The following is a 13,949-nucleotide window of genomic DNA, read 5'->3' on the forward strand; positions in this document are numbered from 1 at the left end:
CCATCACTTGTACTGTGTTCTACTGGTCATACAGACCAATCCTAGCACAGTGCAGAAGATACATAGAGGTATAAATACCGGGAGACAGAGGTTGTTGGGGGACACAGAAAAGGGTATTAAGAGACAAGACTATTAGGGATTATTGAAGTAAGGTGATGAACACATGAGGATTCATTATACTGTTGTCTCTTTCTGTATACTTTTGAAATTTCCCATAATAAAAGTTAAACAAACAAAAAACTTTAAAGGATACCTGCACAGAGATGGAGCAAAGTGTAAAAATGCTACTCAGTGGCAGGTGTGACTTTGTGCCAGCTTCCTACGTGGCTCCCTCTCACAGGGACCAAATGCCTGATAAGAAGCACTGTGTATGATCAGCATCTTGTGCAAAGTAAGACCTTCAAATCTGAGCAGTTCTCAACAAGCCCAAAATTGAGTGCACAAGCCTGGGTATCCCAGCATTTAAACACCGCTCAAAACGTAAATGCTTAACAAAATGTGTGAAGAGTGGTAACGTACACAGGGGAATTACTACAATTAGAAAATAACTCTGCCAAAACAATAATAAGTGAGTCTCTTTTAACACAGATATCATTCAAATTTTAACTGCAGGCTTCCCTGAAGATTCTGGCTTTCTTTAGTAAGAAAATTGTTCTTTAATTGTTCCGGAGAGTAAGCAGCTTGTGAAAACCTGAGATTTACAGTGAATCTGCTGGATGAACAAAGAGATACTCTCAATCCTCCCCCACCAGTTTAACTGTCATATGCACAATATTAAACGGTGACATTTTAGGACTCATTCACAGTTGTGCTATGTAGTAAATGATGATTGCTCTTGCTTTCTCTGAATGACTTTTTAAAGTTTCTCCTGGAATTACAATTTCTTCCTTGCTACTGTTTCCTGTGTACTTCTTAATTGCATCCCAAACTCTCCATCAAGTGTCAGATTTAAGTCTCTTCCAGAGACATTCAGCTATACCATGCCTCACCTTCTTGAAGTCTCTCCTGGTGTGCACATCCTGATCTACCTGCATCTGGGTGGGCCACCTCCTGGCCTGAGGAGGCTCTCCCTCCACCATCCTCAACGTCTGCCCACCACACTTATTTTATGTCAGATCTCCTGTCTTCTATATCCTGTGTCCCTCTTTTCCTTAGTTTGAATCCTCAATTGGTGGAGCATAATCTCCAGTAACTTCCCAAGAAAGGATGTGTGGCAATTCAGTGTTATGAGACCCGGCATTTCTAAAAATGCCCCTTTTTAACTTCTACATTTGACTGAAAGTTTGGACAGATAAAGAATTTTAGGTTGGAAATTATTTTCCTCTAGAATGCTAGTCCTTTGTTTCTAGGGTTGCTGCTGAGCCGCTATTGAGTTCTGTCTTTTTCTTTCTTTCTTTTTAAACTCCCCAGAACTCTTTTTGGCTCTCCTAGTGTATCTTTTGAACAGTACCCTAGTCTTGTTTTATGGTTGTAATATCTTATTTCATTGAGATAATTAATGATTTCTTTTTAAGTTTTTGTCTCCCTGAATAGTTTTTGCTTCTTCCAAGTTGTTTTTTTCTCTTTTTGGGACTATACTTTTCATGTTTGAGGGTTTCTTGTCATTGTCTAATATTCCTTGGTTACCCATTTGCTATCAAAACAGGGAACCAAAAAGCTGATGATTAGCCCTGAATGATGCTTACTATCAGTATGCTTGTGCCCCCCGCCCACACTGTGTGTGTTTAGTCCTATTGTGTTAAGAATGATCCTCCAATCTCTTGCTGGGAGAGGGAAAGGCCTGGCTGGTGGCATTAATGGGAGCCAGAGCAGGCAAGGTGATAGGGTCTCAGGAGCTAGATGCATCTGCCCACTTGCTCCATGTGTTTTCCGTAGAGTTCACTTGCTCTTAACTGGGCCTGTTGTCCCCCAGCCCAGATACCTTATGTACTTTCATATGGAGCAAGGGGGCCTCTCGTACTGTGATGGGAATGTAAAATGGCACAATCATCCTGGAAAAATGTTTGGCAGCACACACTAATGCTACTTAAGTGTAAACCTATTCCTTTTCCCTGGACACACCAAACAGAAACAAAAGTCTAAGTCCTCCAAAAGACATGCACAAGAATGTCACAGCTGCTTTGTTCATGACGGTCAAAGGGTGGAAACAACCCAAATGTCTATCAATGTGTAAATAAATTATGGTATATTCAGATAAAATATATATCTTCATTTGGATGATTAGACAGGTATGTATATATATGTAAAAATTCAGTAATCTGTACACCTAAGACTGTATACATTACTATTTTAAGTTACACACAAAAGAACCTTTTTTAAAAAGCTGATTATAGGAACATTTTGATAAATTTAAAATCCCCTACTAACCTAAAGCCTAAAATATACAGCCTAAGTATCCGTACTATTTTTATCAGCATTTAATAAGTTAAATGGGATCAGCGGTAACAGTGTTATAACGTTCACTTTCAGAATAGTCAACACTAAAATGCAATTTACTGGGACTTAAGAATACACTTTTCATTTTAATTAAATGCCAAAAGGACCACACTAGGTACTTACCCTTCTAACCTAACATCTGGTAAAGATCTGTTGAGTGCAATCATCTCACTTGCCATTAAATTGAACTGATTGATTTTAAACATCTCTTTCATCTTTTCTTGATCCTCTTTAGGAATGACAACTGGTTTCCCCATTTCTCCAGGACCTTCATGAGGCTTTTGTACTGGCTCTAGAACTAAGAATAAGGAGGAAACTTTTAATTAACAATTTTACAGAAATTGATAAATGTTTCTGTTTAATAACATGAGTTTAAGTTGTGCCCTCAGTACCAGAGTGCCATCTCTGAGCCCATCCTCTCCGTCTGTGACACCTCCTCGGGCTGCCCTGTCCTCCGCTTCCATACTACTGTCCTTACACAAGACCTCCACACCCTGCACTGCTTACTCACCTGAATTGCACACAGCCTTGGCATTCCCGTCTCAAATATCATCACCACATTAACCTCTCTAAAGCATGACCTTCATTGTGGTATTCCCATGGTCTCCTTGAGTCTAACCCTTTAATAGGGAATTAAAAAAACTTTTTTTTAGGGGCGCCTGGGTGGCTCAGTCGGTTAAGCGTCCGACTTCGGCTCAGGTCATGATCTCACCGCTCATGGGTTCGAGCCGCGTGTGGGGCTCTGTGCTGACAGCTAGCTCCAAGCCTGGAGCCTGTTTCAGATTCTGTATCTCCCTCTCTCTCTGACACTCCCCTGCTTATGCTGTCTCTCAGAAATAAATAAAACATTAAAAAAAAAAACCCACAAAATTTTTAATGTTTACTTATTTTTGAGACAGACAAAGCAACAGAGACAGAGCATGGGGGCGGGGGGAGGTGNTCTAACCTAACATCTGGTAAAGATCTGTTGAGTGCAATCATCTCACTTGCCATTAAATTGAACTGATTGATTTTAAACATCTCTTTCATCTTTTCTTGATCCTCTTTAGGAATGACAACTGGTTTCCCCATTTCTCCAGGACCTTCATGAGGCTTTTGTACTGGCTCTAGAACTAAGAATAAGGAGGAAACTTTTAATTAACAATTTTACAGAAATTGATAAATGTTTCTGTTTAATAACATGAGTTTAAGTTGTGCCCTCAGTACCAGAGTGCCATCTCTGAGCCCATCCTCTCCGTCTGTGACACCTCCTCGGGCTGCCCTGTCCTCCGCTTCCATACTACTGTCCTTACACAAGACCTCCACACCCTGCACTGCTTACTCACCTGAATTGCACACAGCCTTGGCATTCCCGTCTCAAATATCATCACCACATTAACCTCTCTAAAGCATGACCTTCATTGTGGTATTCCCATGGTCTCCTTGAGTCTAACCCTTTAATAGGGAATTAAAAAAACTTTTTTTTAGGGGCGCCTGGGTGGCTCAGTCGGTTAAGCGTCCGACTTCGGCTCAGGTCATGATCTCACCGCTCATGGGTTCGAGCCGCGTGTGGGGCTCTGTGCTGACAGCTAGCTCCAAGCCTGGAGCCTGTTTCAGATTCTGTATCTCCCTCTCTCTCTGACACTCCCCTGCTTATGCTGTCTCTCAGAAATAAATAAAACATTAAAAAAAAAAACCCACAAAATTTTTAATGTTTACTTATTTTTGAGACAGACAAAGCAACAGAGACAGAGCATGGGGGCGGGGGGAGGTGGGCAAAGAGAGAGACACAGAATCCAAAGGAAGCTCCAATCTCTGAGCTGTCAACACAGACCCGACGTGGGGCTCAAACTCACAAACCGCGAGATCATGATCTGAACCAAAGTCAGACACTTAATTGACTCAGCCAGCCAGGTGCTCCTCTTACTCAGCCTTCTACTATGCCACACACCCCCCATGCCCACTCCAGTACATCATTTTTTTTAGTCAAATAACAACAACTCACTACTTTCCTTCAGAAGTGCTTCATGTTTTCCTGTGTTGGTTCCTTTGCTCACACAGGCCCCCTCCCATGGCATCTCCCCTCTTCTATTTCTACAATAGCAAACCCCTACTTGTCCTTCGAGGCCCAGCTACAACAGCTTCCTTTGCCTGCAGCTTTTCCAAATCTCTCTGCAGTGATCATCTGCTACTCCTGACTGCCACATCATTTCATCTAGGGCTCTTAGATCTCTAATCAATTACTACCTCCTATAATGATTGCTAACCTGTCTTGTGGACTCCCCAGTAGATTATGGTCTCCTTTTAGCTGAGGTTTGATTCATTTGTGTACCTTTTGTGGAGTTTAGCACAGTGTCTGACAGAAGTTTTATAAGTATATGGATAATTTATATGTGAGCAAAAGTGCTATTCAAAATAAGTCAAAATGAAACCCTAGAATTGATAATAGACATTAGAATAAACATCAAGCAAGGTGGAGCATCCTGAAAGATCTTTCTAAATCTGAAGTCATGTTATCACTTGGTAACATAAAAACAGTAATATTCTAGATCAGCAATTTCCAAATATTATTCCTTGTTTTACACTTTTGAGATGTTAAAAAATGTTCCAAGTAAAACAAGTTCCCAGATATATTAAACTTGGGAAAAAAAAGTGTATTACGCTGCACATCTAAAAGGGATGGGAAAAAATAAAAGGGATGGGTAGAGAATGGGGTGAGGCCAAGAATGGGATAAAAATACCTGTTTTGGGGGCACCTGCGTGGCTCAGTTGGTTAAGCATCCAACTTCAGCTCAGTTCATGATCTCACAGTTTGTGAGTTTGAACCCTGCATTAGGAACTGTGCTGACAGTTCAGAGCCTGAAGCCTGCTTCAGATTCTGTCTCCCTCTCTCTCTGCCCCTCACCCCCTCAAAAATAAACATTAAAAAATTTTAAATACCTGTTTTGTACATTACTTATTTTTACAACTGAAATTTTTATTCTCCTGTTTATTTTTTAGGCACCTCCAAAAATGTCTGCGCAAAAATAGAGACATCAAGGTAGCAGGCAAGCCATCTCTCTTCTGCCAGGCTTCATCTGCCCAAGAATAGAATTAGTTGGTAAAGCTGACCTGGATGATGGTTGTTTCAGATCATGGTGGAAAGCCACCTATCAACACCAGAGCTATAGAATATGAAATTACTGTGTCTTCAACAACTCTGTCTAGAATATAAAAACCTATCTTAAGACTACCATCAAGAAAAAAATGTTATAAGATAATTTTGCTCCTGTTCTCAGAATGAACTTGATTTGGGAAGGCATTAAAATATTAGGAAATAGGGGCATCTGGGTGGCTCAGTTGGTTAAGCGACCAGCTCTTGGTTTTGGCTCAGGTCATGATCTCACGGTTCATGAGTTCAAGCCCCACATCAGGCTCCCCTTTGCTGACAATTCAGAGCCTGCTTGGGATTCTCTTTCTCCCTTTCTCTCTGCCCCTCCCCCTATTCAATCGATCTCTCAAAATTAATAAACTTTAAAAATCTATTAGGAAATAACTTCAAAATTATAGGAAACTCCTGTAAAACAATTTTTAAAAACAAAGCCTGTCTAAAATTTGCCAAGTAACTAAGCTCTTTAAATATCATGGTTGATAGAATTTCAAACTTTCTTAGTCACAAGTGTAATGAAAACTATAATACAAGTACAGATGTTTAATTCCCATACATGATTTGAAATATTTAAAAATCATAAATTATAAAACTCCTACTGGAGTCAATTCTACTTACCTGTCTCTGAAAAAAAAAGAAAGAAAAAAAGCAACCAACAGATTTGGGGACTGGGATGTTCAGGGGTGAAGAGAAAGCGGCTGAGTCCTGGAACTGGCAATCATACTGTGTACAGGGCACAGTCAACACAAAGAGTGGGTGGGAGACATCTAGTGGCTCTGCTTATAAATACCTTTTGGTTATCAGAGCCCAATTTTAGTAGACGATGATGCTTTAAAGTTAAAATGGAAAAAACATTTTCATGCTACTTGACTTTTAAATTAAGAGTATTAAGTTATACCCAGGGTACCTGGGTGGCTCAGTCAGTTAAGCATCCAACTTCAGCTCAGGTCATGACCTCACGGTTCGTGGGTTCAAGCCCCACGTCGGGCTCTGTGCTGACAGCTCAGAGGGTGGAGCCTGTTTCTGTGTCTCCCTCTCTCTCCGCTCCTCCCCCCATTCATGCTCTGTGTCTGTCTCTCAAAAATAAATTTTTTAAAAAGTTAAACAAATTTTAAGAGTATTAAGTTATACAGAACACCACCTATAACATATTTTTGCTGGGGTGAGGTGGTGGGGAAAGGGGAGATCCTGAATTTGATCAAGCCTCCAGACCTACCTATCAGTTCATAGAAAATACAGGGCACTGAAGGACATGACAAAAAATGCTAAAGGATGCAAATCCTAACTGGAGGAAGTTGGGGGGAAAAACCCACCCAATTTCTTCATTAACAACAACAAAAAAAGACTGAAAGCGAGAACAGAGAGAAAGAGGCATCCATACATCCATGCCACCAGACTAGCTTGAAGTAAAAGCTGCTGAAGCCAGATGGTAAATATATGGAAGTTCTATTTCTCTACTTTTGTTTATGTTTGACATTTTCCATGGGGGTTAGGGAGCATGAAGGAGGACTCTAGAAATTATTACTGTGAGGATTAGTAAGTATGAACTTGACAGCTTATTAGCTTAAGAGACTATATGACCAGAAAGTTAAAATCCTGCCCCATCGTTGTGAAGTAAAACTCTGGTCTTAATATCTAAAGAAATAGACAAAACTGTATAACATATACAATACTGCTATTGCAACATTTTACTAATTTGACCATCTAGTACTTATTAATAACCTGAATATCTAGTACAGCATTCACAATAAATAATTTAACCTACTGGTACACATGAGACTTCCAAGCTATAATGGAAATTACCAAAAAGTATAGGACTTTTGGATGACTTACAGATTCCACCATGACACTCTAATTTAGAGATTATAATATCCTAAATAATTAAATGGACTAGTAAACTACTTTTCTTTGGCAAAGAGCTCGGGATAAAATGCATGTGGATAATGAAAATATTTTTACTACTAATGTACTTGCAGATTAAATGGTACACATTAACTTTCCACACACTCTACTTACTAGTCTTTTACAAAAATTAAAAGTTCAGTGAAATTTTTGTTTGAAACCAACCGAAATGGTTGGCATAAAATTTTACATGCAGATCATTTCTAAAAATCAAATCAACTCTGACAAGAAAGAGACTAAGGTGTTTTAAATCCACAGTATTACGTGAGAACAAATATATTTTATATTTCAGGTAAACCTCACTTATAAAACTTAATAAATATCATGTTTTATTTGATTTTAGATTTTATTTTTTTTTTTCAAACTAATTTCTATTCCCAACACAGGGCTCGAACTCACAACCTCAAGACGAAGAGCATGCTCCACCTTAAGAGGCAACCAAAGTATCATGTTCTGAAAACTTAATTACCAAGAAAACTACAGATTCACTCTGAATGCCACCAAATCAGATTAACATACACAAACCACAGGATATACCTTTGAATGTATTTTAATAAATCTTACAAATTTTTTTTTTTTAATAGTTTATTGTCAAATTAGTTTCCACATAACACTCAGTGCTCATCCCCACAAGTGTCCTCCTCCATGCCCATCCCCCCCTCCCCCCACATCCATCAGTCCTCAGTTTTTGTCAGCATTCAAAAGTCTCTCATGGTTTGCCTCTCTCCCTTTCCCCCACCATTTCCGCCCTTCTTCTCCCCCTTGTTCCTCCGTCAAGTTCCTCCCAATCCTCCTATACGTGCAAACATATGATATTTGTCCTTCTCTGCCTGACTTATTTCGCTCAGCATAACACCCTCAAGGTCCATCCATGTTGCTACACATGGCCAGATTTCATTGTTTCTCATTGCCATGTAGTATTCCATGGTATAGATAAACCACATCTTCTTGATCCATTCATCTGTTGATGGACACTTAGGCTCTTTCCATGTTTTAGCTATTGAAATCTTACAAATTTTTAATTTGCATTTTTCTCACATAAGCAGAATAAAGAGGTATAAAGTTATGATACCCTTTTGAGGAAAAATACAAATAAAAGGCTAAAACCATTTCTCCTAAGTAATTTTATATTATTACACAATTATCATCCTTTTTAAAAATATTTATTTATTTATTCATTTTGAGAGAGAGAGAGCAAGCACACACATGCAGGGGTGAGGGAGAGGGAGACTCTGTGCATCAGTGCAAAGCCTGAGGCAGAGCTTGATCCCACGAACCTGACATCATGACCAGAGCCGAAATTAAGAGTGGGGCACTTAACCAACTGAGCCACCAAGGCGCCCGTACACAATTATCATCTCTAGTGTTTTTAGGCATTATCTTTTTTATATATTCCAAAATAATTTTTCCACATTTTAACATCTCTGACTTGGATGCTGCTTACAATGACAACTGGAACGTTTCTGCTCCCTACAGTATATAAACTAGTAAGTATGCTAGCTTTGAAGCCCCATCTGGAACCGTCAGCCTCTTACCCCCTCTCCATACAGTTTCCTCACCTCCTGGCTTACTGCTCAGCCCTTCTCTCACGCTTCCCTCCTCCTCCTCAGTCATCCAAACAGCCTGATCCCCTCTATCCCCCACCCATGTAAATCTTCCTCATCCTCTTTCTCCACAACACACAGGCCCCTTCTGCCGGATCTCACTCAAATCTGCCCTCCCTCAGAGCGCACCACCCTCACAAACCTCTTCTGGGGGAACTGTTCATTCTCTGTGTCTCAGGAGGTTCCGATGAGATCTCACCGCTCCACACTGTTACTCCCAGACCATTTCTCCTTTACCTAGTACTTTTGTACTTTGTATAAAAGCTATTTTTTATCTGTGACGCTCATGCTACCATGGTTTTCAAAACTGTATTAACCTTGGCAATTTCTTCAAATACAATCCTTTAAAAAAATTATTTTTTTGTAATCTTTATTCATTTTTGAGAGAGAGAGAAAAAGCATGAGTGGGGGAGGGGCAGAGAGAAGGGGAGACACAGAATCCAAAGCAGGCTCCAGGCTCTGAGCTGTCAGCACAGAGCCCGACGTGGGGCTTGAGCCCACGAATGGTGAGATCATGACCTGAGCAGCAGTTGGATGCTCAACCGACTGAGCCACCCAGGCGCCCCCAGAGACAATCCTTTTCTTTATGGTTCTAACACCACATAGTTTCATCTGCTAAGAGTTTGCTCTTTCAGGTATTACTTTTGTCCCTTTTATTTTATTTTTTAATGTTTTATTTATTTCTGAGAGAGACAGCATGAGCCGGGGAGGGTCAGAGAGAGTAGGAGACACAGAATCCGAAGCAGGCTTCAGGCTCCGAGCTAGCTGTCAGCACAGAGCCGACATGGGGCTCAAATCCACAAATCGTGAGATCATGACCCAAGCCGAAGTCGGACGCTCAACCAACTGAGCCACCTAGGCGCCCCTGTCCCTTATATTTTAACCTCTCCCTCAATGTACACAAAAATACACACAAACATAAAACTTTGCCTCCATTCCTTTAACTACTGCACTAGCCTTTTGTCCTGCCAGGGTTAAAACAAACCCCATTACCAAGCATATAGAAACACCTCATCTTCATCGCAGATAAAATCTCTAACACCCAACACTCCAAGGTTTTCATGACCACCCTCCTTCATGCTTCTCCTTCCACCTCTAACTTCCTGAGATGCCTCTCTTCCTTTACTGATGTCCATGATGCTCTCTAACACTGGGTCCATCTCTTCTGAGTCTACACATGCTCCCAATGCAGTCTTCTGCACCACCCAGGCTTATACTACCACCTTCGTTCTGTACCTTGACTGCTCTCTCTTGCAGAACATCTCTATCAGAACTTTCCCAGTTAAACATTCCCAACCCACCTCATCCTTCCGCTTTCCATCAAAGCTGTTCCACCTCTGGGGGCCTACCTTCTCTCAATTCATCAAACAGGGAAACCCAAGAGGTATCTTAAACTCTTCTTTCATTACTACCTACATTCAGTGGCTCCTCAAGTGACATAAATTCCACTGTTTACATACTTCTTATATATTTTTTTCCTTTCTACCTCAGTATCACTTTATCGTAGGCTCCAAGAACTTCTCTAAACTTTCACAACAGCTTCAACAAGCTGCTGCCTTATTCTCTTCTAGTACGTCAGCCACATGACCACCAAAGCTTTTTTCCCATCAGATTACTTACTCCCTTGTTTAAAATCCTTCAATGGCATGCCACTGCCTACAAGAAGAAATCCAAAATCCTTAGTGTGCCATAAAAGGCCTTCGGGGCTGTGGCTTATGCTAACCTCCCAAGCTTCATCTGTGCTTTTCCCTCACATTCTCTATCCATCAACTCTGTTCTCTCACTTGTTTATCTGGCACATACTTCTTTCCTTTGCTTGTTCATCAAACCTAAGAAACACCTGCTCACCATAACACCTCTCAACATGAGCATTATTTCCCTACTGCACCTTCTAAGACACCCCGAAGTGTTCCCAGGACTTTCTGCTCTCGTGCACATCTCTAGAATGCTATTTATTCTATCAGTATTTTACTTATTATTCTTTCTCTCTTGGACTGTGAGTTCCTCAATGGGAGGAAGTCTGTCTTACTTTTTGCTGTTGTTGAACTCTGTATCACTAGCTCCTAATATATTGCCCAGCACGTACCAGAGTTTTAAAAACATTCACCAAATGGATCTTCACACACTAACGGTCCTATTCTTCTTAACTTTTATGTCTCTGTATTTAAAATAGAACACCATGAGCTCCCACTATAAATGGCAACAAGTTAAAGCAGGGTGAGGGGAACGTTAATCTGTTCTAGTTGGGAAAAGAACATCCACGTTACTGGTGGATGGTACTACCTGCCCTCTGAGTTAAATGTAGACAGAGTTATATTCTGACAACAGTTAAGGAGGCAGCCATCATGTCAACCAACAAAGGTACTAAACACCAGAGCCACAGAGTAAACCAGGAAAGTCAACAAATTAATAGGATGAATTTGAATTAAAGTATATTTTATTAAAACTTAAGGGGGGGGCGCTTGGGTGACTTAGTCGGTTAAGCGTCCCACTTCGGCTGAGGTTATGATCTCATGGTTTGTGGGTTCGAGCCTCACATCAGGCTCTGTGCTGACAGCTCGAAGCCTGGAGCCTGCTTTAGATTCTGTGTCTCCCACTCTCTCTGCCTCTCCTGCACTCACACTGTCTCTCATAAGTAAACATTAAAAAAATAAAAAATACTTAAGGAAAAAGTGAAAATTAAAAAGTCAGAGAGGGGTAAGCGTAGGTATTACTAGAGCCCAGTGCAAGCAACTGAGTCTAATTTTAGGCAAATTTCCCAAGAAGAAATAAACAGGACTTATTATACAATCCCATCTATAAAAATTACAGTAAGTATGTCAGTTAACCAATATAAATATTTTTAGATTATAAATATTAGGGGACCAGGTGCTCTTATTATAAAAATATAAAAAATTTAACTGTGATTACATACTCAAATAAAAATTATGTTAAAACAGTAATCATTCATAGAATTCCTAAAAATAGTAGAATTACTGTATAGCCAGACCTTCTATAACTAATCATAGAGAGTTCAGAGCCCAGAACAGCTGAATTATTGACTCATGATACAAAGTCATTTTTATTATGTTAGAAACATAAAAAATAAAGAGCAGTACTTGTTTGTTGGTTTGAACACAAGGTATTCAAAACTAAATTTTCCAGGTGTCCACTACCAAAAATGTCAGACTTCAAACCTAGATCCTTCATATTTGTGTTTCCTTTCTTTTCTATACTGGATATTGCAGTCTCACTGCAGCCTTGGTTATACAGCCCTCCCCAAAAGTGCTAAGTGGAGCTATTTACAGCATTAACAAAAAGAACTCTCCAGATCACCTCCATCCAGAATGATTTCCCTCAGCACTGAGATGGAAAGGCGGGAAAAAAACCTCTTTTAATACCTGACAATGAAATTTTAACACCCCACTCAGTATTTATGGCATTACACTAATGCCATACCATTTTGCTGGTTCCAACTATTAATTATTATTAGTTTAGTAACCATTAATATTAGTTTCCTCCACATTACTTGGTAACACAGTTTGCAGAAAATTAACTACATGTACCACTGAACACGAATACTGAATTCAGTAATTCTATACTGATATTTTAATCTTTTTTTAACTGTTGGAGGAACCTACTAGAAACCTGCTGGTAATATGATCATCACATTTAGGAAGCCAGGGATTACTATTAATCTAAAAAAAAAAAGAAAATTTTGTAGTATCCAAATTAGTGAACAAACCAGTGACATACTTACTGAAAGAGATGTATCAGTATAAAATTGTCACTCACCATCCCCAGCAGGAAGTCCTCGCTCTTTTTTTTCATCACATTTGTTGCATTCACTGAAGTAAAGCAGCAGGAACATATCCAAGAGTACCCAAATCAAGGAGGTGGCGAGGACCACCTTGCAATATGCAAATTTTCTCATGGCACTTTAAGTCAAATGCAAAATTTTAAAATATATATATATATAAATATACAAAGATCATGAAAATCATTCCAATCCAGTTTCATCAGATATCACTTTCATAACCTATAGAGACAAAAAGAAAAAAAAGATGAACTTAAAATATCAGAACCTTAAAAATGAACTTTAAGATTTATTTAACATGTTGTGGAAACTAATTGGACAATAAACTATTTGAAAAAAAAAAAAAGATTAATTTAACATGCACCTGAAATTTTACTATTCAGAGTAAGTTTAAAAATTAGGCTTAAAAAACACTTGTAAAATACATAAAAATTAATACTGTCAAGAACGTACGAATAAGGGGCGCCTGGGTGGCTCAGTCGGTTAAGCGTCCGACTTGGGCTCAGGTCATGATCTCACAGTTCATGGGTTCGAGCCCCGTGTCGGGCTCTCCAGCTCAGAGCCTGGAGCCTGTTTCAGATTCTGTGTTTCCCTCTCTCTCTGACCCTCCCCTGCTCATGCTGTGTCTCTCTCTCTCTCAAAAATAAATAAAACATTTTTAAAAAATTTTAAAAAAAAGAATGTACAAATAACTCTTACAAATCAATATATAACAATCCAAGAGGGAAAATGTGTGAAGAATATACACAAGCACTTTGCAGAAAAGTAAACCTGAATAGCCTATAAATGTGGAAAAACTCTCAGTTCAGTATAATTAGGAAAATGCAAATTAAAACAGTGTGCTACTATCTCATATCCATCAAACATACGTGGCTGAACTCCCTTTTTAATTTTTAAATAGTTTATTGTCAAGTTGGTTTCCATATAACACCCAGTGCTCATCCCCACAAGTGCCCTTCTCCATGCCCGTTACCCCCCTTCCCCTCTCCCCCATAGCCATCAGTCCTCAGGTTTGTTCTTAACATTCAAGAGTCTTTCATGGTTTGCCTCCCTCCCTCTCTCCGCCTACTTCCCTCCTTCTTCT

General features: G+C 39.6%; 1 protein-coding gene across 1 annotated transcript in view; it reads right to left on the bottom strand.

Annotated features, from left to right (window-relative positions):
• The window catches only part of GALNT1 (polypeptide N-acetylgalactosaminyltransferase 1), an 83,879-nt gene that overhangs the window by 53,397 nt on the left and 16,533 nt on the right, over positions 1-13,949 (bottom strand). The window contains exons 2-3 of the mRNA XM_077753801.1: positions 12,844-13,087; positions 2,560-2,734 (exon numbers count right to left, since the gene is read on the bottom strand). Of these exons, the coding sequence (XP_077609927.1) occupies positions 2,560-2,734; positions 12,844-12,982 (314 nt within the window). The 5' untranslated portion in view covers positions 12,983-13,087. The remainder of the gene's footprint in view (positions 1-2,559; positions 2,735-12,843; positions 13,088-13,949) is intronic.

This window comes from Crocuta crocuta, unplaced genomic scaffold (genome assembly GCF_008692635.1).
Source record: "Crocuta crocuta isolate KB4526 unplaced genomic scaffold, BGI_CrCroc_1.0 scaffold231, whole genome shotgun sequence".
Lineage (NCBI taxonomy): Eukaryota > Metazoa > Chordata > Mammalia > Carnivora > Hyaenidae > Crocuta > Crocuta crocuta.